This window comes from Sus scrofa, chromosome 13 (assembly GCF_054392235.1).
Source record: "Sus scrofa isolate SSC_HxYL_T2T_F1_AM1 chromosome 13, Sscrofa_HxYL_maternal_Yorkshire_Landrace_v2.0, whole genome shotgun sequence".
Lineage (NCBI taxonomy): Eukaryota > Metazoa > Chordata > Mammalia > Artiodactyla > Suidae > Sus > Sus scrofa.
The window spans coordinates 138543642-138568960 of record NC_139395.1 but is presented as its reverse complement, the minus strand read 5'-3'; the positions used below and the strand labels follow the sequence as shown (position 1 = coordinate 138568960).

At 43.7% G+C, this 25319-nt stretch overlaps 1 protein-coding gene across 4 annotated transcripts; it reads right to left on the bottom strand.

The window, feature by feature from the left end:
- Positions 1-1826: 1826 nt before the first annotated feature.
- LOC110256379 (nmrA-like family domain-containing protein 1) lies at positions 1827-15186 on the bottom strand. 4 transcript variants are annotated; one of them, XM_084990631.1, is made up of 7 exons: positions 15082-15186; positions 14729-14816; positions 10901-11011; positions 10558-10796; positions 8284-8533; positions 6218-6408; positions 1827-2430 (listed from the first exon to the last, which is right to left on the bottom strand). In XM_084990631.1, exons 2-6 carry the CDS (start codon positions 14730-14732, stop codon positions 6227-6229), a joined length of 786 nt encoding a protein of 261 aa, XP_084846757.1. In that variant the 5' UTR covers positions 14733-14816; positions 15082-15186; the 3' UTR covers positions 1827-2430; positions 6218-6226. The 4 variants fall into 4 exon arrangements, with proteins under 4 accessions (XP_084846757.1, XP_084846758.1, XP_020925658.1 ...); XM_084990632.1 differs by lacking the exon at positions 10901-11011; XM_021069999.2 differs by lacking the exon at positions 14729-14816.
- Positions 15187-25319: the final 10133 nt, after the last annotated feature.

Below are 25319 nucleotides of genomic sequence, written 5' to 3'. Positions count from 1 at the left end.
GGGCACAAATCATTCTCAGTAATAATTGCAGCTACTATTTACCTAGCATGTACTCTCTGCCGAAGACTGTAGAGCATTTTTAAGCCTTTTTTTTTCTTTTTATTTTTCCCCCCTTTTGGCTGCCCCAAGGTATATGGAGTTTCCTGGCCAGGGATCAGATCCAAGCTGTAGTTTCAACCCAAGCTGCAGTGGTGGCAACACAGGATCCCCAATCCACTGCACAGGTCCTGGAGTCGAACCTGCATCCCATCACTACAAGACGCAGGGGATACTGTTGCAGGAACTCCCACTTTTTTACTCTTTTAACTTTGTAGCCCTTCCAGCAGCCCCTTGTGAGGATGGGGAAACTAAAGCCCAGAGAAATTAAGAGACTTGCCCAAATTCACACAACTAGTCAGTGGCAGAGGCAGGAATCAAATCCAGCACATTTGACTTCATTCATAGCTTACATTTCTAGAAACACTTCTAATATCAGAGTATACCTCCTTCTGTATCCCTACTTCCCCATCACCTCTACTCTCACCCCTACCCAACCCATTCCCTGGACCACAGGTGGTGGTTCCATTCACTGTGGAACCCCATCTCCCCTGTCTGTGCCTCTCTAGGATCCCCAAGCCTCTACTCTGAGCAACTCGGAAGGGAAGCTTTTCTCTCCCTCAGCCTGGAGATTGTAGGCAGAGAAACGAGAAGGTGGTGGTGGAGTCCCTCATCTACTGTCAACAAATACTGAAATGTTTTAGACTAACTGTAACAGCTCTTTCCACTTATTGGTGGTGTGAGATGCAAACAAGGCCCCTAAAAGGGTGTTTGGTTTCAAGTCGGCCACTGTAAAATCTGCTTCTAAACACAGGAAGGATTTCTTGTGCTTTCCAGGAAGAATAGGGAAACCATCCCAGGGCTACCCCAGCCTTGTCCCAAAGGCTGGAAGAACCAGCCTGCCACACCAGTGAGCACACATAGGGGCCAGGGACCTGCCAGCCTGCAGACACTCGAATTTAGGCTTATTTAGGAGACAGCAGCCATTCTTCCTGCCTGGCCTACCCAGACAAGTAATAAATCACCTATTTTTAGTTTAGAGTTTTGTTGTTCTTTTCCCTTTTTAGAAATTTATCCAGGCCTGTTTCCCAGGGTTGAGAGCTTGAGCTGCTCCAGTTGATGGCTTGGGGGATAAGGAGAGCACCCTTCGGAAACAAGCGTGGTCCTCAAATTGACTGTGATTCCCCTGTCCAGGAATCCAAATTTGTCTGCAATAACCTCAACATCATTTGTTCAACGAATACTTACCACTCGATGCCTGGGGACATCAGGCTGATGTTTCGCATTGCTTAACCTCCTCCTCTGAGCCAGATCCCAGGTCGCCACATCCTTCACACAAGCACTGCTACCTTGCTCAGCTGCTCCCAGCCCCTCTGATTGCCTGCCCCAGAGTAGAGGCTCACCTCCTTTCCTGGAAGTGGACAACATTTTGCCCTTTATGTTTCAGAGCTGCTTCTTACCGCTCTCCAATCCATGCCCCTACTTCCTTTTTCTTGTAATGGTGTGATCAATTAACTTTATTCACTCATTTAGTCTATCTATTTTTTTTTTTTTTTGTCTTTTTGCCTTTTCTAGGGCCACTCCTGCGGCATATGGAGGTTCCCAGGCTAGGGGTCCAATCGGAGCTGTAGCCACCGGCCTGCGCCGCAGCCACAGCAACGCCAGATCCGAGCCGCATCTGCAAGCTACACAGCTCACGGCAATGCTGGATTCTTAGCAAGGGCAGGGATCGAACCCGCAACCTCATGGTTCCTAGTCAGATTCGTTAACCACTGAGCTACAACGGGAACTGCAAGTCAATCTATCTTTATTGATGTCTATCACGTGCCAGGCACTGGAATAAAAAACAGGGGAAGTCTCACAGCCAAGAGGAAAACCAGGGAACACAGAATTACAATATGGGGTAGAAAATGCTAAGCAGATACACACAAAGATATCATGGGGGCCCTTCCACCACCTTCGCTTTCGCCAGTCATTGCCTTAAGCTCCTGGCCTTCACCCACTGCAGAGCCTCTGAGCTTCACTTGCAACTAAATGGTGAGATGGCCCCTCTCACCCTGTGGCCCCAACCCAACCACAAACTGAAAAGGTCATGGCAGCCTTTGGAGAGAGGACCACTCCAATAAGAAATACACAGGAAGCGTTCCCTTGCTGTAAAGAGGACTGGAATCAGGGAGAAAGGATTTTGTGTGCTCAGGGGCCTGCGTGAACAGCTTAATTGACCTTCAGGGCTGCCTGGTTCTCTGAGACAAACTGGCTGAAGCTTTTGACTTTGGGGTTTAGTCGGCGGGTGAGCTCAATATCACGGTCTGGCTTCATTTGATAGAAACGACACATGTTGGCCACTTCCTTCACTGCAGGAACTCCCAGTTTCTCGTAAGCTTCCGGGGTAATCTTTCCAGAACAAGTGAAAAAAAAATTTTTTTAATAAATTTTATAGCCCTCATCTAAAGCAGTTTGAGAAGAAATTGTTCACTTCTGGACAATACAGATTCACAATTCTTTAGGAGGCTAAAGAATTAGGACTCTAGAACCCAGGAAACACTGAATTTTTTTTTCATAAGAAATTTGGCAACAAACTGACTTTTCTGAACTAATTTGGTGGCAAAACCCAATCTGAACGTATGTGAAGTTATTTACACTCCTTAATTATCCCATTTGGTGGAAATAGTCATGTATTTTTCTGCAGAGATATTGATGTGTTTGATGATGGGATCCTGCCCCGGGTCCCTGATAGTGATGTCACATAGTATTTGTAGACATAAACTACCTAAAAGCTGACAGATTCTGAAAGCTGAATTGATTCCAGCCCCAGCACTCAGGATAAGGTATGGTGGATTTATAGCCCCTCCATATGACCTGCTTTCATATATATACATCTCCTCCTGGGATTCCCTCGGCAACCCTCCAAGCTACACTGCCTCGGGCTTGTTTTCCTTCCTTCCTGACTGATGTCCCTTCCACCGTCACTCCGCTCCTTAATTAGAAATGAGCATCTTGACTTCAGCCATCCCAGCATCCACCAGGGCCAGCCTGACAAACGCTGCCCATAACCCATGAGCCACCTTCTCTCTCCCTCCATAAACCCACCCCTTGAGGCACTTCTGACACTAACTAGATCAAGAGTCCCCCCGCCCGAATCAGCTAAGACCATTTCTAGCTATTGGACCCTGTATAATCAGTCTTTAACCCCCACAGATAAACTCTAACCTTCCTATTTCAAATGTGACAGATATAAACAATGGTTGTCATATGCCATTGATGATAATGAAAAATCAAGAACAACCTACATGTCCAAACAGAGGACTGGTAAAATAAGTTGTGATATATCTACTCTAAAAAATCCTGCATTTATTAAAATTAATTCTTTTGAAGACATTGCTCATAATGTTAACTGAAACAAAATGGTGCATATTTCATTGTTTTAATTTTACTACATATATACTGGAAAAGGACTAGAAGAAAATGTGCAAATATCAGTAGTTTCTATCTGATAAATTAAACAATATGATTTTAATTTTCTTTTTTTATAATTTTCTGTATTTTCCGCAATAAGCACTTGTTATTTTTGAAAGCAAAAAAAATTAATTTTAATGAGTCTGTAAATAGAAGACTATAAGAGGAATGTGGAAGATGCCTTCTAAAATGTTTCTGTCCTTGAGTCACTCTCTTATCCTGTAACTTTGGTAACTAACAGCCCTCTGTAAAATAAGGGAATCTTATTCTTGAAGGAGAGAGATTTGTTCTGTTGTGTCTCACTTTCTGAGAGAATCACATTCCTTTTGGGGCTAGATAGGCATTTTCAGCCAGATCAGAGTTTCTGATGGGAGTTTGTTCTGGGGTGTGCATATGCTGAAGTAATAAAGCAAACAGGCTCATTCTGACCAGATTGAGCAAAAGTCAGACTTCCAGTGCTGGAGTGCCACCTTGTGGCCACATGCATCCTTCCCCAGAGTAGCATAGCCTGTAAGCATTTCCTCACTGCAGTTCAGTCGACAGCAACTCCAAGTCAAACTAGTTACGAAAAACAGCATTAACCATTCTGCAGAACTTCCAGCCTCTAATGCCCTAAAACTTCAGGTGCCAGCTGCGCTGTGAAATAGCTTGATGTACCAAGACCAGAAACCAAGAAATTTGAGTGAGAAACTCTTGGATGGTCCTGAGCCATCCCAAGCAATGTCTACCCTGTCCTCTGAGAATGAACCACACACACACACACCATATGCCCACACTCCTTCACCCTGCTCCTCTTCTTCTTTACAGAGTCCAGACCTCAGAGACAAAAATGAATATAAGAGCCAAATGCAAATTCACTGGGAGAGGGATCCATCGCTGAAAAGTAAATCTGCACCCAAGTATAAATTTGCAGGCTTTCTCATGAGTCCATCTTTTGAGTGGGTGGTGCCTTCTTGGGCTTGGGAGTAACATCTTCTCCATAAAATTTCTGTGGGTTTCAGTGAGATACCCAGATGTGGTTTTATGGCTGGCTTGACACCTACAATGTTTTTCCCCTACCAAATATCACTCTGCCTCCTCACAGCTCCAGTACTGAAGGTAAACTGGGAATCTAGGTGTTCCCTCAAGACTCACTGGCCCAAGAGTTGAAGATGAAAACAAAAACCAATCCTCTATCCCTAACTCCAGGAAACATTCTGGAGCAGAGGTCAACAAACTTTTTCTCGAAGAGCTAGACATAAATATTTTGGGCTTTCCGGTCTTATGGTTTCTGTCACAAGTACTCAGCTCTACGACTGTATCGGGAAAACAGCCACAGACAACACATAAACAAGGGTGCGGTTGTGGCCCAATAAATCTTTATTTATAAAAGCAGGCTTGAACTCTGTAAGGAAGAAGGCACTCCATATTATGGAGAGATGTCAATGACCAACTGAACCTTAGAAGGTATCCAAACCACACTCTCCTTTCACAGATGGGAGAACAGCAGCCCAGATAGGCAAAGAGCTGTGCTGGTTAATGCCTGCCAGCTCAAGGAAAAGTACGATTCCTCCTCTCAGCTGCAATGGTGTCTCTTCCAGGCACACACACACACACACACACAAACACACACACACACTTCCTTCTGGAAACCTGTCCCTCTCCTCCCGCTTATCAATACCTACCTGGAGAAATGGCTGGGACCGCTCAGTATCATTCCTCTCACATCTCTAGGAAAGGTCTGTCTGAGCTACACTTGAGTCCAGGCCATTCCAGCCTGCTGAGTTACTGGGGGTTTACTAAGGGTCACAACAGTGCCAGGCGCTGCCCATAGGAGTCTGACTGCATCCTTACAACAATCCTATGACAGGTGTGACCATCTTTTTTAACACGTGAATAAATGGAAGCCAGAGAGATTCAGTAACTTGCCAAGATTATTCAGATAGATAAGGGCAGAGCCAGGATATGCTTACCTCCCCAGACTGTCTCTGTTTCATTCCTGTTGATTCTTCAGTTTAGCCAGGCCAGCCCTATAGCTTGCTCCACTCGTACCCAAGACTTGCCCACAGCAGGACTGCCTCAAGGCTACTCCTTCCATGAAGACTTCTCCCACCCCTCTCTGACCACCAACAGCACAGAGAGTGTGAGCAACACAGTTAAGCACCCACAGCATTCTGTTTTGTATTGATCACTGGGACTTCATGTGTGTTGGCATTTTCATCCCCAAACTCCTCAAAGATAGCACCAGGCTCATAATAGGTACTTGAGATATACTTATCATGTGCCAAGCCCCTTAAGTGTATTCTCTCTAATTTTTGCAACATGTCCTGAGGTAGATGCTCTCATACACTTTATGAATGAAGAAGCTGAGTCTCAGGGAGGCTCAGTGCTTGCCCCACACCAGCCAGCTCCAGCAGACTGATCAGCAATGAGAGCTAGTCAGAGGGAAGTCAGGATGGTGTATATGGAAAACATTGTACTTCCATCTTCAGAGGCTAAGTTCTTTCCACCCAAAGGAATTTTACTTTAATAAGCTGATTTGCCCTGAAGCCAAAGAAATAAAGTCGGAAGGGTGGGATTCAGATGTACCAACAGATGAAGATAGATTTAGGGAGCTGGAGTCCTCTTTGATTTCTTCTGACAACCCAAGCTCAGCCCTGCTAGATCCATCAAAAGTCTACCAGAATTTATAGATTAGAGAGATGTCACTTCCTGTGATCATGTTGATGCATCTTTAAGGACTCACCTTTGCATCTCAAACCTCTTTCCCCATACTCTTGGACAAGATATCAGCATATTGTTGTATCGTTAGGGCTTCTGCACTGAGACCAACCGCCTTGCCTATAAACTCTTCTGGAGAATTAAAAATGCTGCAGACGGCCACTCCAACATCAGCAACAGAGATACCATACATCGGTACATCCCCCATAGGCAGTGCTAGTTTTTAAAACGGGGGGGGGGAAGAGATAAAAATAGCTAATTACTTCACATCCTTGGTAGGTCCCACCAACCTGAATGAATCAACCACTTAAACAAAAGGTATAGGAACACCATGTAATACTGAGAAGCTACCATTTATGCACAGTTATAAGGTTTTTTTGAGAAAATACCATAATGCCTGTGTATTGATTTTTTTTAAATGACTATTTACTAAGCACCTCCTGTGTGCAAGGCATGATTAATTGCATCTGTAACTCAGATGTCTCTGTTCAACTCCAGACTCATGTGTTCAGCTTCCTACTCAACATCCTTACTTGAATATTTAATAGACATTTTAAACTCAGCATGCACCAGGATGAATTCCTACACAACCTGCACCCCCAGTGCATTTCCCCATCTCAGTTAATGGCACCTCTATCCTTCCAGAGTCATTCTTGGAGTCAGGAGTTCTCTGGTGACCTGGTGGTTAAGGATCTGGCATCGTCAACTGCAGTGGCTCGGGTCACTGCTATGGCATGGGTTTGATCCCTGGCCCTGGAAATTCTGAATGCTTGCAGGTTGCAGGCAGGGCCAAAAAAAAAAAAATTCTGGAGTCAGCCTTAACGTGTTTCTCCCGCCACATATTTTTTTGGAAGTCCCGTTCACAGTATGTCCAGAATCAAATCCATAGATTACAATGTCTCCGTTCAGGACCTGGGAAACATGAGGTGAGCTGGGTCCTAAAACCTGGTAGGAGCATAGGAAGAAGTAGTGTGGCGTGGAGGGTGAAGAGAGATAGCACATCTATACATTTATCTAGTCACTTGTTGACCTATTACCCAAGTCACCTGTGATGTGTGGCAGGTGCTTCTGGCTCTAGTTCAGGTCCACTTTGCCACTAGTTATGCCCCAGTGAGGCTTAATTATGTGCCAAGGAAGAAAGACTGACTCACTGGCACTGATTCTTCCATATCCCCTCCACTCCATTCCACCTCGGAAGGGTGGCCTTCCCCTCAGAGCCACCTTGGACTATGGGCAAAGAAATGTCCCCAAGGGCAGGGGAATGGCAGCCGTGGACCTGCAGCCTGGCAATAACCAGGGGTCCTGGTGAAAACGATGGTCCTCCAGGCTCCAGCCCAGACTTAAGGAATCAGACTCTGCAGGCAAGGCTGGAAACATTTCCCCGGCAGAGTCAGGGTCCCTCTAAGGATTCTTTTTTTTTTTTTTTTTTTTTGTCTTTTTTGTCTTTTTTGTTGTTGTTGTTGTTGTTGCTATTTCTTGGGCCGCTTCCGCGGCATACGGAGGTTCCCAGGCTAGGGGTCGAATCGGAGCTGTAGCCACCGGCCTACGCCAGAGCCACAGCAATGTGGGATCCGAGCCGCGTCTGCAACCTACACCACAGCTCACGGCAATGCCGGATCCTAAACCCACTGAGCAAGGCCAGGGACCGAACCCGCAACCTCATGGTTCCTAGTCGGATTCGTTAACCACTGCGCCACAACAGGAACTCCTCCTCTAAGGATTCTGACCCTGGAACTCAGGTCAAGAAGAAGAAGAGAATGTTTTCCCTGTTGCTAGCAGGGGAAGACATCTTGTCCACCTCTCCCATGAGATGTGAGGAAGCTGAGGTTTGTGGCTCAGTGCTTACATGAGAAGCTTCAGCACAGTAAGACTGGAGGTATAATCCTTTGTGTTTCTGGCCCAAGAGTCAGCTCTCTCGAAGTCTGGGACACTGTGGAGTCCCTCGCAGCACCTCACACAGAGCTGAGCACACAGTAGGCACTCAGATGGCATGTGTCCACTGAACAGAGGAAGGAGGGGAGAGACCTGGGTGGAGGAGTGGAGGCAAGGACAGCGGGTGTCTGGTGAGTTTCACTACAACCTTCCACTTACCCAGGGTGTAGTAATCTCCATCAGAGGCTTTCACTGGCTTCCACGGGCCGAGGAAGTTTTCAAAGTAAGCTGCTATGCGGACACTGGTCATGGGAACGCCAATGGACCAGAAATATTCCTCCACCTCTCCCTTGCCGTCGAAGTGCGGCACCTCCAGCTTACCGCCCGTCAGGCGCCAGACATTCTCCAGGCCGCTGTACACCACGTGCTTCAGACCCAGGCTCTTGGCAGTATCAGCCACCAGCTTTCCCTAAGGGGCAAAGGTAGATGCCTTATAGAGAAGGCTGAGTGGGCACACAGACCGGAGGGCAGGCACTGGCCCCCTGCTCCCCCTCCTTTTCTCATGGTTCTCCTTGGAGGGGAGCTCTACCCACATCAGACCATGTGAGAGGCCACCAGCATCAACCAGCAAGGATCCACTATGCCAAAGTGCTCAACTCCCATCTAGCTGAGAGGTAACCTGGCAGGAACAGTCAGGAACATCTGGCCACTTCCCCTGGGCTGTCAGTAACTTTGTGATCAACTATCACATTTATATATGTATAAAAGACTCAGGCATACCTGAAGAAACAGTATGTAATGTTTTCTGGTAATGGACTATATCTGCACACCAGTTGGATATTGAGGGCAAAATGGAGGGAGATATACATTATTCATACACACACACACACACACACACACACACGTATGTGTATATATACATTTATTTTCTTTTTGTGGTTTTAGTTCCAAAGCTCCTTCATCATTTCCCTCCCTCATCTTTCTTTTCACTGTTCCCTTCTTTCTTGCCTTTCAAAACCCCATGTAGCAAATAGAGAAGACATAATTTATCTGCCTTAGTAGGTGGAACAAAAGAAACAGAGAAATGACTTGTACCCCTATATTCCATGGTGAGTGAATATCAGAATCAGAACCTATAGTTCCTAAAATAAGCCCTACCAACGTTCATCACTAAAAGACAAGCTGTAAATGATGTAATTACCTTAACAGACATTCCTAAAATGGTTTGATCTTGCTCTTTATTTTTTAAGTTGTATCATTTCTGAAAGAGTCTGGTCCCATCCATTACATTTTTAAAATCCCGTTTTCATACTTTTTTCTGATTTATACATATGTATAATTTTCAAATAGTTCTGTCATGAGGAGGGAAAGTAGATCTTATAATGGTAAAGAAGTTCCCTGTACCCCCAGGCTGATAACCACTTTTTAGAAATAATCATGTTCATCTCTTTTAGCTGCTTGTGTATTTTTTTTTTTTTTTGGTCTTTTTAGGGCCACACCTGCAGCATATGGAGGGTCAGAGTCAGGAGTCTAATAGGAGCTACAGCTGCTGGCCTACACCAGAGCCACAGCAACACAAGATCCGAGCCTCGTTTGCAACCTACACCACAGCTCACAGCAACGCTGGATCCGTAACCCACTAAGCAAGGCCAAAGATTGAACCTGCAACCTCATGGTTCCTAGTCAGATTCACTTCCCCGCGCCAAGACGGGAACTTCTGCTCGTCTATTTCTAAATAACATGTTTATACTGCTAATTCTTGATTTTTCTCACTTTATTATCTGCTAAATTTCTACTATGACAAACGAGCCCTCATCTTCAGCTCACTCTCTCAATTTCTCTCTCTCCCTTCTCTCTCTCACACATGCAGCCCACCACCATCATCACCATTACACACCTACACAATTCCCTTTTTTCATCCTCAGAATATCATCATTTAATCAGTGCTCACATAGCTGAAGCTGAGCCAGGTGATATTCTACAGTTACGTTTACTTTTTCTACAAATTGTCATTTTCCCCATGGTTAATCACTGTGGGCGTATTTGCTTGTTTGCTTACTTCTTTTCCAGTGTACTCATCATTCTTTCATCTCCAAATTCTCTGCTGTAGGTCTAAAGATATTCATTACTTTTTTGTTCTTCCCATTTCACTCTGAGTCGTTTGTGGGTGTCCTTGCTGCCACCCCTCATGTGCCATCTACAAACACGTGGGGAGAATCAGAGCAGCTAGTGGCTGACTCCACTACCTAGTTCCTCTCAGATCTGCAAGGTCACATTTGGACATTGATTTCTCAATCACCACTCCAACAATCCACCCCTCCAACTTACAGTCATACCTCTAACAAATACCAGAAGTGCATGTACTTCATAAGCACCAGAGAAACATTACGAGATGAGGCTGACATTTTTGCCCGGGGTTGAATACCTACCCCCTTTCAGGGAGGGCAGAGTACCCGGGAGGAGAAGAAGAAAGGGCTCAAAGGTGGTTCCCACCTGAAACACTTCTTTCTCTTTGCTGAAATCGTCCCAGAAGTTGGTCACCATGAAGGACCCATAGGCTCCTTTCAAGACAGCCTCCACCGATGCTTTGTCGTTCAGGTCCCCTTTTACCCACTCAGCCCCAAGTTCCCGAAGCATCTGCACGTTTGGTCGGGTCTCATCCCTGATCAGGGCTCTCACCTTGAACTTTTTGCTCTCCAAAATGGCCCTGGCCACAGAGCCGCCCTGAGCTCCTGCAAGATTGGGGAAGAAGCAATACAGGAAGATCAGAAAGCAAGTTCCCTAAAAGAAGAGTAGGGAGTCCTATTATTCAGAGTAAAGGTGCTGTTGTAATTACTTTGGGTGGTATCCCCACGGCTTGAAAGAGTGGTTTTCAAAGTAGGTTTCTCACAGCATCTTTGGAGGTAGCTTTGCCGAAGCCACTGGGGGAGAGGAAGCACGGGAGAGGCTGGAAGCAAATAGGAAGCCAAGTAAGCAGGTTCAATGAAGCAGTTCTGCTTTTATCTGACTATAGATTTTATTTTGAGGTTCTTCATACAATTTTACTTTCAAAAGTGGTTTTATATATATATATACATATATATAATTTATATATTTTTATATATTTATATATAATATATTTATATTATGCATTTATATTATATATTTATATATATATAATTTTTTTTCGTCTTTTTAGGGCTACACTCGTGGCATGTAGAAGTTCCCAGCCTAGGGGTCTAATTGGAGCTGTTGCTGCCGGCTTACGCCAGAGCCACAGCAATGCCAGATCCAAACTGCATCTGCAACCTATACCACAGTTCATGGCAATGCCATATCCTTAACCCACTGAACGAGGCCAGGGATCAAACCCGCAACCTCATGGTTCCTAGATGGATTCGTTTCCACTGCACCACAATGGGAACTCCATATATTTATATTTTATATATAAACAATATATTTTTGTTTTATTTATATTTAATATGATATTTATTTTAAGGTTAAAAACTTGTAGAAATTTCTTTTTATGGTGTTCAAGGCCATTCACGGTGTGATATCTACTTGCCCAGTTTACAAATATTTACTGAATTCCCTGTAATATATGCCAGGTACTGTGCAGTTACTGACATTTGGGAGCCTCCATCAAATTGGCCGGCTGCTTGTCCTGAATTTTTTATGTGTGTGCCTCAAAATCCACCTTCACCTTCTCTCTATCCTGCCTAGTGCCCTGGACTCCATCAGTGGGCTCTCTTGCCCTCAGTTTGGCTTTGGCCCAAGGGAGGTATCAGCAAGGAACCCAAGGGTTGGAAGAGAGGTGACCCTCTCCACATTGCTACTTTCCCCAGATTTTGGTCATCTCTCTTGCCCTTTGCTTCTTTCATATTGTTTCTTAGTCTTTACTGCTCTATTCACTGTCTATCTTTATTAAATTTTCTCAACTTCTCTGAAAGAGTATGGCACCTGTTTCTTGGGTTACCCCTACTGATAGACCACTGATAACCCTATGAGTCTGCCAGTCCGTGATCTCCACCTTTGCACATGGAGCTCTAGCCAGTTTCATGCTGTCATGAATGTGAACAGATAGCCAAATTTCAAGGAAACCCTCCAACATGAAAGGCAAAACCAAAACAAGCAAACTGCTGAAAGGAAACAGAAACAATGGAGGGAACAGAAGAAAAATTGTAAAGAATTAATATCCCCAGAAATTGGAGAAGATATTGCATTCGGAAGTTCCCACTGTGGCTCAGCAGGTTTAGGACCCTACTAGTATTCATGAGAATGCAGGTTGGATTCCTGGCCTCGTTCAGTGGCTTATGGATCTGACGTTGCCATGAGCTGTGGTGTAAGCCGGCAGCTGCAGCTCTGATTCAATCCCTAGCCTGGGAACTTCCATATGCTGTGGGTGTGGCCCTAAAAAACAAACCAAAACAAACAAAAAACAAACAAAAAAATTACTTTTGCGTGCTGTATCTATAAAAATTAAAATTCAATAATAAGTATTTGTTGACCACATGAGTTTGCTAGGGCTGTCATAATAAAATTCCACAGATTCGTGGCTTAAACAACCAAATTGTATTTCTAAAAGTTCTGGAAGCCGGAGGTCCACAATCAAGATGTTGATAGGTTCAGTTTCTCCTAAGGCCTCTCTCCTTGGATCGTAAATAAAGAGGCTTCTTACTGTGTCTTCACATGGCCTTTCCTGTATGCGTTTGAGCCCCTCTTGTCTCTTTCTCTGTCAAAATTCCATCTTGTTATGGACATCAGTCAAATTGGGTTATGGCCCAAGCTCATGGCTTCACTTTAACTTTAAAGGCCCTATCTGCAAATGCTGTCACACTCAGAGGTGTTAAGATTAGGGCTGCAACATATGAATTTGGGAGGGGACACAATTCAACCCACAATACAACTGTTGTAATGATTTCCTCACAACCATACTATAAACATTCTCTCCAGAAACTGGTTATTCAGTCAGCATGCCTCCTTAGCTAACTACCAGTCAACTTTCTTCAACTCTGATTCATCTAACCTGATTCCTTTAGGAGCCACTCCCCAAGGATCTTATCCAACCTCTTACTCTGGATGCCTAGGTGGTAACTAAAATTTAAGGAGACTAAAAGAGAGCTCCTGACCTTCCTTGACCCGTTGGTCTTCCCCATTTCAGTGAACCACAACTTTTTTCTTCTGGTTGCTCAAGCCTGAATGCTTATGAATCATTCTTTTCTCCTCTCCTCTTACCTCTGATACCTGGTCCCTCAGGGAACCCTGTCAACTCTCTTTAAAACATAACAGGGGAGTTTCCTGGTGGTCTACTTGTTAGGACTTGGTGCTTTCACTGCTGAGACCTGGGTTCAATGCCTGGTCTACGAACTGAGATCCCGCATCAAGCCACTGCATGATGCAGCCAAACGGACAAGCAAAAATTATATCTGGAATCAGACTATTCCCGGATCTAAGGTCTAAGCTACTATCATCTTGCCTGGTTTAGGGCAACAGCCTCATAAGAGGTCTCCCTGATTCAGCCCTTGCCCCCATAGTCACTTCACAAAACAGAAGCTAAAATGAGCCTTTAAACACCTAATCTTATCATTCATACTCTGTCCAAAACCCTCCCCTGGCTTCTCAACTCTTTCAGGAAAAACCAACCATGTCACCATCACTGTAATGCGACAATCATCTCCTTTTCTCTACTTTTATTTCCTTCAACAGGCAATGTCATATCTGGCTGTTGATTTTTGAGAATTTGCTTCTCTCTTCTCCCTGTTTGGGGCTTTGCCTCCCTTCAGACAAAATCCCTAACCTCACAGAGCTTCTATCCTATGTGGAGAGACAGACAGTAATGGGAGAAATCAAGCAGGGAGGGGAGTCAGACAGGCAACGTGGAGAGGGGTTGCAATTTTATTTTATTTTACTGTCTTTTTAGGGCTGTACCGATGGCATATGGAAGTTCCCAGGATAACGGTCGAATTTGAGCTGTAGCCGCCAGCCTACACCACAGCCACAGCAACAAGGAATCCGAGCCGTGTCTGCACAACCTACACCACAGGTCAGGCACCGCCGGATCCCTAACCCACTGAGCGAGGCCAGGGATCCAACCTGCGTCCTCACGGATGCTAGTCAGATTCCTTTCTGCTGAGCCAGGACAAGAACTGGCTTAAAATTTAAAATTGGCTGCAATTTTAAATACCGAGCTCTGGAAAGTGCACATGGAGAGGACACCAGCTGGTGGCAGACAGGAGGGAGAAAGCAGTGTGGGTAACTGGAGGAAGATTACTCTAGGTTGTGGGAGCAACCAATGCTAAGGCCTTAAGGTGGAGTGAGTCTGAGAAACACACAGAATGAGCAAGGGTGAACGGAAGAAGATGAGGTCCACAAGGGTCTCATAGGTGATCCGCTGGGCTTTGCATTTTACCTGGAGTGAGACAGAGGGTTTTGAGCAAAGCTTGCCATGCTATGACAGTTTCAAATAGATCAAAAGGCAGATGTGAGAATTTGACAGAGGAGAAAGACCTGACTAGAATTACATTTTGCCAAGATAGCTCTGGCTGTTGGAGAGCAGAGTGCAAGGGAGGCAGAGTGGAAGCAGCAATGCTGGCTAAAGGCTCTTGGGCAGCTGTCCAAGAGGGAGAAGTCCCTCCCCCAGAGAGTCGCTGGAATACAGGTTAGGCACAAGGCTGTCCCTACATACCCATGGGCTCTCACACTTGCTCATTTTGCTTGTCAGAAAGCGAGCAGAGAAAAGTCTCCAGAGTAGAGCTAATGCTGATGTGCAACTTCTACGAAAAAAGAAAGAAAAAGAAATACAGACAGACAGCTGTCCTTGTTCTGCTGAGATCCTTTTTGACCAATCAAGCCAAATCACCCTGCCCCATTACTACATCAGAAATGATGTATCAAGCAAATGATACTTTTCTCAGTTTTCCTTCAAAGGGCCCTTTGTTCTGTCCCTGCTTGCAAACTCTGAAATGAAAATCAGGAAGACAAGAAAGTAAGCAAAGTGAGCATGCACTTTAAAAGTGAGGAGTTTGGGGGGTTTTTTACCTGTTGCTCCAAACACTGCAATGGTTTTCTTGCTGGCCATGTTACTGAACACAGAATTAGTTCAGAAGCAGGAGTTTCCTCCAAACAGTGAAGCAGATGAAATGCGAAGTTCCACTGACTGTGAGATTTATAAACCACAACTAGCCACCACACCCCTAATTTTCACTTGTAAAACCTTTATCGCTAGATACCTTAGTCACTCTGACACAGCGGTTTTCTAAATGAGGATTCATTTAGTCGCTGTCATGTGTACAGCAAATTTGTATGAAGTACACTAGGCATAGAACTAGAGACCCTGGTTAGAGAGAGAAGCTAGTAAGTAAAAGCAAAGCAGAGAGGAGCATAGAGGGGACATAGGTCCTAGTGGAAAGACAGGAAACTCAGACTGGGGGGGTGTTAGAGAAGGCATTTAGACGAGGTGATGCTGAAGCTGACCAGAAGTCCCCTTGAGTTGTTCAGTCAGGAAGAGTAGAAAGAGAGACCACCCTAGGCAGGAGGAATGGAGGAATCAAGGAACCAAGGAACTTGAACTTTGCCTATTTAAGTTCAAAGACAAGGTAATCATGACACAGGGCTCATGCTGGGTGCAGTAATGCTATATGAATGGCAGGAAATCAGACTGGGAAGGATGGCGGAGTCCAGAACACAATGGCCTGGCAAGTCTGTCAAGGAGCTTGGATTTATCCTGGCGGCCACAGCAGGTGTTATGTGATCCTCTGGCAGCAGAATGGAGGATGCGTTGAAACAAGACAATGCTGGAAGCGGAAACTCTCCTAAGGAGACTTAAGAAATGATACATGTGAGAAATGACAAAACTTGAATGGAGGCAAGCCTTTTTTGGGTGGATTGTGTCCCTCCAAAATTCAAAGGTTGAAGTTTTAACTCCCCATGCCTCAGAATGTGATCTTTCTTGGAGAGAAAGTGTAGGCAGAGGTCATCAAGGTAAAGTGAGATCATTGGCATGTGCCTGGCCCAGTATGACAGGTGTCCTTATAAAAGGGGGAAATTTGAAAACAGAGGTGAGTACAGAGGGAAGAGGATGCGGAGATACAGGGAGACTGCCATGCGAATGCAAAGACGGCCATCTGTAAGGCAAGGAGAGAGGCCTGGAGCAGATCCTTCCCTCATAGCCATCAGAAGGAGCCAACCCTGCCAACATCTGAATCTTGGACTTCCCTTCTCCAGAATCATGAGACAATATGCTTCTGCCTTGTGGTTCTTTGTTGCAGAAGCCCTAGCAGACTATCGAGTCAGTGACAATGGGGGTGAAGTGAAACATATTCAGGAGGTAAACTGAGAAGATCTTCATGGTTGGATGTGGGGAAAGGGAAAATGAAGAGAAAGGACTAAAAATGACTCTGCCCACTGGAGGAGTTGGCAACAGAGGAAATGAACACAGAACTGGGCAAGTTGCGTTGGAGGCTGCAACTGGTTGAGACATTGGGAGGTGAGGAAGTGAGGAAAGCACTGTAGATATCTGCTTTAAGGAGATTGCTGTAAAGGAAGTGAGAGCAAACTGTGGTTACATGAGGAAATAAAGTTTTCTTTCCGTCGGAAAGACTTGAATACACATGAGGATTAAGGGTGGCGTACTACCTCCCTCATACTTTGCTTTATTTTTCTTCATAACATTTATAACATGACATGCTACAGGCGTGTTTCTTTGCCCTTATGTTTATTTCCCCCCCTCCCTAGCAATTGGACTGTGTACTCAACGAGGGCACTGACTTTGTTTTATTCACTTATGTGTGTCTCCAATGCCTGCCACTCCGGCACACAGCAGGTGCACATGAAATATTTGTGAAATGAATGAAGGAGTAATTAGTGGAGTTAGGTTACTGGGAAATATGTAGGGCACAGACTCTGCAGCTGATGAAGAGGAGCTGGAAAGAGCACCTACCCCAGGAATACCTGGGTCCCTCTCCTGAAAAGGCATGAAGATGGATCTAAAACAGGAGGCAGATCATGGGTCTTCAGCCTGTCGGCCTTTCCTTTTCCCTCCAGGCTCCTACTTGTATCACCTGCTTCTGCCTAATTATCCTTATAAGAGAGAGCAATTCTCCTGTGTTTCTCTATAGTATAACCCACGGGGAAACTGAAGGGTAAGCTCTGGAGTTGTTGAGGTTGAAAGAGCTGGTCATGCACATCTGTCCATTTCTTGAGGGCAAAGGTGCACAGGCTAAGCTGGACACGCTAAATCCAGAAGAATCAGTAAGTGGGGCACTGTATGTTCTCACTTCTAAGATAAAAATGCTAATTGAATAAAGTCAGCAATGTCACAAAAAAGACATATGTAGCCTCTGCTACCCTACACTACATAAAATCCTACCACAGCCGTATGGAGAATTCTCAATACCATTCCAAGTAGACTTGCACAAGAGACAAAGGTTTATTTTCAAGGAAGTTTATCCATAGTATTATTTGTATTGAAAAGAACTAGAGACAATCTAAAATTCTGCCACAAGAGGATGAATTAAATAAATAAAGGCGAAGCCATGAGACAGAGTGGTGTAGCTCCATTAAAAATTACATTTTCTTGAGTTCCCGTCGTGGTGCAGCGGTTAACGAATCCGACTAGGAACCATGAGGTTGTGGGTTCGATCCCTGCCCTTGCTCAGTGGGTTAACGATCCGGCATTGCCATGAGCTGTGGTGTAGGTCGCAGACTCGGCTTGGATCCCACGTTGCTGTGGCTCTGGCGTAGGCTGGCAGCTACAGCTCCGATTAGACCCCTAGCCTGGGAAACTCCATATGCCAAGGGAGCGGCCCAAGAAATGGCAAAAAGACCAAAAAAAAAAAATTACATTTTCTGGAGTTCTCATTGTGGCGCAGCAGCAGCAAATCCAACTAGTATCCATGAGGATGTAGGTTCAATCCCTGGCCTCACTCAGTGGGTTAAGGATCCGGTGTTGCCATGACCTGTGATGTAGGTCACAGCCGTGGCTTGGATCCCACGTTGCTGTGGCTGTGTCGTAGGCCAGCAGCTGTTGCTCCGATTCCACCCCTAGCCTGGGAACTTCCATGCTGCAGGTGCAGCCCTAAAAAGCAAAAAAAAAAAAAAAAAAAAATTACATATTCTAAGAATTTTCACAATATGGGAAAATACAATATAAAGTTATATGAAATCAGCAGAATAGAGAACCACATATATATTGTGATTCCATGTTGTAAACAAAAATACACACACACATATATGGTCTAAGAAGAGTTAAGTGATGTTATGCAATATATTGCTGGTAAAACCAGAGGACTGGGCATGACATGACATGATTGCCCTCACATCCTGATTACAGCATAGTACTATGACATGCACTTTCTGAGAGTTAAATGCAAAAAAAATTAAAAGTTTATGAGGATACAAAAGCACAGTTCCTAGTGGCCAAAAGTCAGAAACATCCCAAATATCCATCAAGAGTGGGATGGTTAAAGTGTGGCATATTCATACACTAGTATACCTTACAGCAACAAGAATAAATGAACTACTGCAACACACACCAGTCTGGGAGAGTCACACAAATAAAACGTTGAGCAAAAGAGTATGGGAATTGGAGTTCCCTTCATGGCTCAGTGGTTAGAGAATCTGATTAGGAACCAAGAGGTTGTGGGTTTGATCCCTGGCCTCGCTCAGTGGGTTAAGGATCCGGCGTTGCCGTGAGCTGTGGTGTAGGTCACAGACGCGGCTCAGATCCCACGTTGCTGTGGCTCTGGTGTAGGCCAGCAGCCACAGCTCCGATTAGACCCCTAGCCTGGGAACCTCCATGTGCCGTGGGAGCGGCCCTAGAAAAAGCAAAAAGACCAAAAAAAAAAAAAAGGACAGGAATATCTAGCATATAATTCAATGTATAGTCAAGCCGAAAGCAGGATAAACAAATATGTGCTGAGAGAAATCAGAATAGTGAGGGTGGTGATTAGAGGGAGCTCAAGGATGGGGCTTCTGCCCAGCTGGTAAGGCTTTCTTTCTTGATCCAGGGGTTGATTGCATGATTGAGATCATGTTGTGAAAATTTATTGAACTGTACCGTTAAGATAAGTCCAATTTTCTGCATCATACTTCATTAAAAAGTTTACTTTAAAAATCATCTTTAAAGAAAAATAAGTTTAAGGTGACCGAATAGGAAGATAAAGAGGGCAGATACCAGCCTATAAGCATTTACACTTGGTGGGGAAAAAAATGGCTGCAGCTGTTTAACTAGGTTAATCCCTATCTGGGCAAGTAGCAACACATTAAGAGACCATGTGCTCACAGAGAAAAGTCAGTGATGCCTTTTTCTTTTCCTTTTTTTCCCCTTAGTATTCCTTTTTTTAATTTTTATTAAAGTATAGTTGATTTATGGTGTTGTGTCAATTTCTGCTGTAGAGCATAGTGACCCAGCCATACATACATATATATATATATACACACACATTCTTTTTCTCATATGCTCTTCTTCCATCATGTTCCATCCCAAGAGATTGGATATAGTTCCCTATGCTGTACAGTAGGACCTCATTGTTTACCCATCCAAAATATAATAGTTTGCATATACCAACCCCAAATTTCCCAACCATCCAACTTCTTCCCCCACCCCCTTGGCAACCACAAGTTTGTCCTCCATGTCTGTGAGTCTGTTTCTATTTTGTAGATTTGTTAATTTGTGCCATATTTTAGATTCAGCATATAAGTGATATCATATGGAATTTGTCTTTCTCTTTCTTACCTCATTTAATAGCAGAATCTCTAGTTGAATCCATGTTGTGGCAAATGGCATTATTTTGTTCTTTTTATAGCTGGATAGTATTCTACTGTATAAGCATCCTAAGCTGACTTCATAGCATTTATTTATGGCCCCATGATGGAAGGAGTCTGCTTTTTGGTCCACCTGATAAAGAGAATGGGCAGGATTTTTATTCTCCCAACATTCAGCCATGCACTCTCTTGCCTATGTTTGCCTCGTACTTCCAAGTGTAATTAAATCAACAAGGTCAACCCTCAACAAGAAAGCTGTACAACCCAATGACTAAAGCTTTGTAATAGGACTATCCAAGGTTTAAAACCCAATTCTACCCCGTACTAGTTGTGTGACTTTGAGTACATTTTTTTAAAGTTCCCTAAAATTCAATTTTCCTTATCTACAAAATGAGGGGTGATTATGGCATCTACCTCATATAGATGTAGTGAGGATTAAATGAAATTAAACCACTTACCCTACATGGTTCACTCAAAAAAATTAGCTGTTGTTATTTCTAAACACATTTTTCACTGCCGGTCTGCTTTCCTCCCCTTACTCAACTTCTCACCCCGTAACACAACTTATCTTCTTCCACTGCACTAAACTGATATATCCTCAAAGAATATAAATTAGCTTATTTTTTTCCATATTAAAAATCTTTATTGAAGTGGAGTTGATTTACCGGTTGTGATCATTTCTGCTGTACAACAAAGTGATTCAGTTACACATATACACACATCCATTCTCTTTCAGATTCTTTTCCCATGTAGATGATCACAGAATATTGATTGTGTAGAGTTCCCTGTGCTGTACAGCATGGCCAGGCATTCAAAATACAATGTGCATGTGCCAATCTCAAATCCCTAGTTCACCCCTTCCCCCACCCCACCTGTCTCCTTTGGTAACTATAAGTTTGTTTACAAAATCTATGAGTCTGTGTCTGTTCTGCAACAAGTTCATTTGTATCTTTTTTTTAGATTCCACATATAAGTGATATCATGTGATGTTTTTCACTGTCCAACTTCACTTGGTATCTCTAGGTCCCATCCATGTTGCTGCAAATGGTATTATTTTATTCCTTTTTATGGCTGAGTAATATTCCATTGTGTGTGTGTATACACACACCACATCTTCTTTATACAGCATATATATGGGTCTTGTTTTTGTATCCATTCAGCCAGTCTATGTCTTTTGGTTGGTGCATTTAGTCCATTTACATTTAAGGTAATTATTGATCCATATGTTCTTATTGCCTTTTGTTAATTGTTTTGGATTTGTTTATGTTGATTTTCTCTGGCGCTTTATCTCTTGGCCTTTTTTCTTCCCTTTTATTCTCTTGTGATTTGATGACTATCTTGAGTGTTGTGTTTGAATTGCATCTATTGTAGATTTTTGGTTTGTGGTGACTATGAGGTTTTGATATAGGAGTCTATATATACACACAAGATTGCTTTAAGTTGCTGGTCTCTTAAATTGCAAATGCATTTCCAGGATCCTGCATTTGTACCTTCCTCTTCTCAGAATTGTTTTTTTTTGGTGGCATATTTATGTGTGGATGATTTTCTACCTTTACTCTTGTTTGCCTTTACTGGTGAGCCTCCTCATTTGTAATTTTCTTCTTTCTAGTTGTGGCCTTTTCTTTCTGCCTAGAGAAGTTCCTTTAATATTTGCTGTAAAGCTGGTTTGGTGGTGCTGAATTCTCTTAGCCTTTGCTTGTCTGTAAAGGTTTTGACTTCAAATCTGAAAGAAAGCCTTGCTGGGTAGAGTAATCTTGGTTGCATGTTTTTTCCTTTCATCACTTTAAGTATATCATGCCACTCACTTTTGGCCCACAGAGTTTCTGCTGAAAAATCAGCTGATAACCTTATCGGGGTTCCCTTGAATGTTATTTGTTGCTTTTCCCTAGCTGCTTTCAATATTTGCTCTTTGACTTAAATGTTGGACAGTTTGGTTAATATGTGTCTTGGTGTGTTTCTCCTTGGGTTTATTCTATATGGTATTTGTTGTACTTCCTGGATTTGAGTGAGTGATTCCTTTCCCATGTTAGGGAAGTTTTCAGCTATTATTTCTTCAAATATTTTCTCTGGCCCTTTATCTCTCTCTTCTCCTTCTCGCACCCCTATAATGCGAATGTCGGTGTGTTTAAAGTTGGCCCAGAGTTCTTTTAGACTGTCCTCAATTCTTTTCATTCTTTTTTCTTTAGTCTATTCCACATCAGTGATTTCCACCAGTCTGTCTTCCACCTCGCTTTTTTGTTCTTCTGCCTCCTGTATTATGCTATTGTTTTCTTCTAGTGAATTTTTTATTTCAGCTCTTGTGCTGATCATCTCTGCTTGTTGAATCTTTAAATCTCCTATTCCTTTCTTAAACATTTCTTCTAATTCATCAATCTTTGCCTCTATTTTTTTCCCGAAATCTTGGATCATCCTTACTTTAAAGTATTTTTCAGACAGGTTTCCTATCGCCACTTCATTTAGCTATTCTTCTGGGGTTTTGTCTTGTTCCTTCATCTGACTCATGTCTGACTTTTCATTTTGTAGAACTTTTTGTGTGGTCTCTTTTCTGCAGGTTAGAGGGTTGTAGCCTCTCTTTCTTCTGGTGTTTGCCTCTTTGTGGATGAAGTTGATTGATGCAGGGGCTTCCTGATGGCAGGGACTGGTGCCTGCCCACTGGTAGGTGGAGCTGATTCTTATTCCTCTGGTGGGTGGGGCTTTGTCTCTGGGTGTGATTGGGGGCGGCCTACTTGCTGATGTGTGGAGCTGTGTTCTTACCCTGTTTGTTGTCTGGCCTGGGGCTTCTCAGCCCTGATGGATGTGGCAAAACTCTTCCAAAATGGCAGCCTCAGGGGAGCTCACAGAGATGATTATTCCAGGGACCCCTGCCTCCAATGTCCTGCCCCCACAGTGAGCCATGGCCACCCCTGCTCTCCCAGGAGACCCTCCAGGACCTCCCAGTGGGCTTGATCCAGATTCCTATAGAGTCCCTGCTTTGTCCTGTGATCCAGTGCACATGAAACCCTGTGTGCCCTCCTAGAGTTAAGTTTCTGTCTCCCTGAGTCCTGTGGAGCTCCTGTGCTTAAACCTCAGTGGCCTTCAATGCCAAATGCTTCAGGGGATCCTCCTCCCAATGCCAGACCCCCCAGGCGTGGGAACCCGATGTGGAGCTCCAAATTCTCACTCCTGTGGAAGAGCCTCTGCAATGTAGTTATTTTCCAGTCTGTGGGTCACCCACCAGGCAGTTATGGGATTGCTTATATCATGAAAGCACCCCTCCTACCATCTTGATGTGACTTCTTCTTTGTCTTTGGATATAGGATATCTTTTTTGGTAGCTTCCAGTCTATTTTGTTGATGGCTGTTCAACAGTTAGTTGTAATTTTGGTGTTTTTGTGAGAGGAGGTGATCTTGAGTCCTTCTACTCTGGAATCTTGTCTCTGTCAATTATGTTCCATTTCCCATGTTCCCTTGCAGTCCTGTCCACATGTAACAAAGTCAGGATGGTCCTTTGCAGGATGCCGTTGTTGGCTCTGAATTAGGGACCAATAAATTGTTCTTCCTCCCCTGTTTGTGTCTTGTCCTCTGTGCCGAGTCTAGTCTTGCTGGCTCATGGGCACCCAATGCAGAGCCCACACACCTGGCCCTTCAGACAGCATTCCAGGGCTAGCTTATTTTTTTTAAGGAAAGAGAAATATGAAAATAAAACTGCCTGGGGGTGGTGAGAAGGAGACTTGAAGCATATTCCAGTCCATGTGGAAAGAGTTCAGTGGCAGCCCAGTCTGAGGATTCACCAACTCCCACTCTCTGCCAGTTTCCTGGAAGGATGAATAGCTCCTTGACTCTGTCCTTTTCCTCAAGTCTCATTAATGCCTCCCATGGAAACAGAGAAGCTTAAGGATCTAGACAGGTTCACCCAGGACTAAGTAGAGGTGAGTGAGGCACTCGCCTCGGTACAAAATTTAAAGGATTGCCAAAAAACTCCCTCAGTCAAGATAAATATTTTTAATGCAACATTTTAAAATATCAAAATTTTTTTTACACTTTTTTTTTTTTGTCTTTTCTAGGGCTGCACCTGCGGCATATGGAGGTTCCCAGGCTAGGTGTCCAATCAGAGCTATAGCTGCTGGTCTGCAGCAGAGCCACAGCAATGTCAGATCTGAGCCAAGTCTGTGACCTACACCACAGCTCACGGCAATGCCAGATCCTTAATCCACTGAGTGAGGCCAGGGATCGAACCTGAAACTTCATGGTTCCTAGTTGGATTCCTTAACTACTGTGCCAGGATAGGAACTCCCTAAAATATCAAAATTAATCCCCAAAAAGCCATGGTGAATAAAGACAGGATCCAACAAGGCCAGGACGAGGGTGAGCAAGTGAGGCTGAGTCCAGCAGGTCTAGTACTCCTGAACAGCTTAAACTCTTAGATTTTTACCCAGAGAGCCACTGCTCTCTCTGGTTAAAATAAATAAATAAAAATCTGTTTCATTTTCTTTTAAACTAGATGATACCCTTTCTGCAGAGGCCTCACCCAGGAGTCCTTCACTCTGCTGGTTCTCTTTGGAGGAGCCTGGACCTTGGTACACCTTTGTTTCCCAGATCAGCAGTGTGTGTGTGTGTCGGGGGGGGGGGGTATGTTCACTCTCCCCTGAGAATAGGGACAAATTCTCAGGGGATAGAATTGGCTTGGCCTAACTTGGGTAACCTGTCCATCCATGGTCCACTCAGCTGGGACTGTGGACGTGTTTATTCAAAGCTGTCACAGATTGCATGCCTACTCTGTCCCAGTCACAAGGTTAGGTGCTTAACAAAACATCTTCTCATTACAATAACCCTGTAATTTGGGTATTAGTTCTTTCATTTTTGAGATGAGGAAACTGAGTTAGAGAGAGCTTACACAGATTTACCAAATCCACACAAGTAGTAAAAGGGCAAAGCCCAGATTAGAATCCAGTTCTTCTTTAACTAGCTGCAAAGTCTGTGCTTTTTCCAATAAGCATGCTGCCTCCCTTTTTATGTATGAGGAGCATAGTAACTTAATAATTCTTCAAATTATTACAGTAAATTTAAGCTAAATTACTAGTGTTTGAAAAGGAAAAAAAATCACTTATCTCTTGGAGAGAAAATGGGTAAAGGAACAAAATCTAGGGGAGGGTTTATAACATCATGGTGTTCCAGCTTAGATAGGAATGAGGACTGCAGAGCTGGGTGAGAAAAATTTCCTGTTAAAGGAAGAAGCTATAACTGTTTTAAGCATAAAAAATTTAGATGAAGCTCCTTGCTTTTGTTTTTGTTTCTCAGATTTTAACTGGTTTCTCTTGTTTATCAAATAATGCAGTCCCATAAAGAAAATCTGGAAAATTCTTTTATGTGTAAATGAGGAACATTTTTATCATAATACCACTACCCAGAAGGGACCATGCTTGGCATGTTTGGTCCTATATTTTTAACGCATTTATTTCTTTATTTAGTTGAGATTATTTTTATGTAAAATTTGGTATATATTTTTTTTGGTCTTTTTTGCCATTTCTTGGGCCA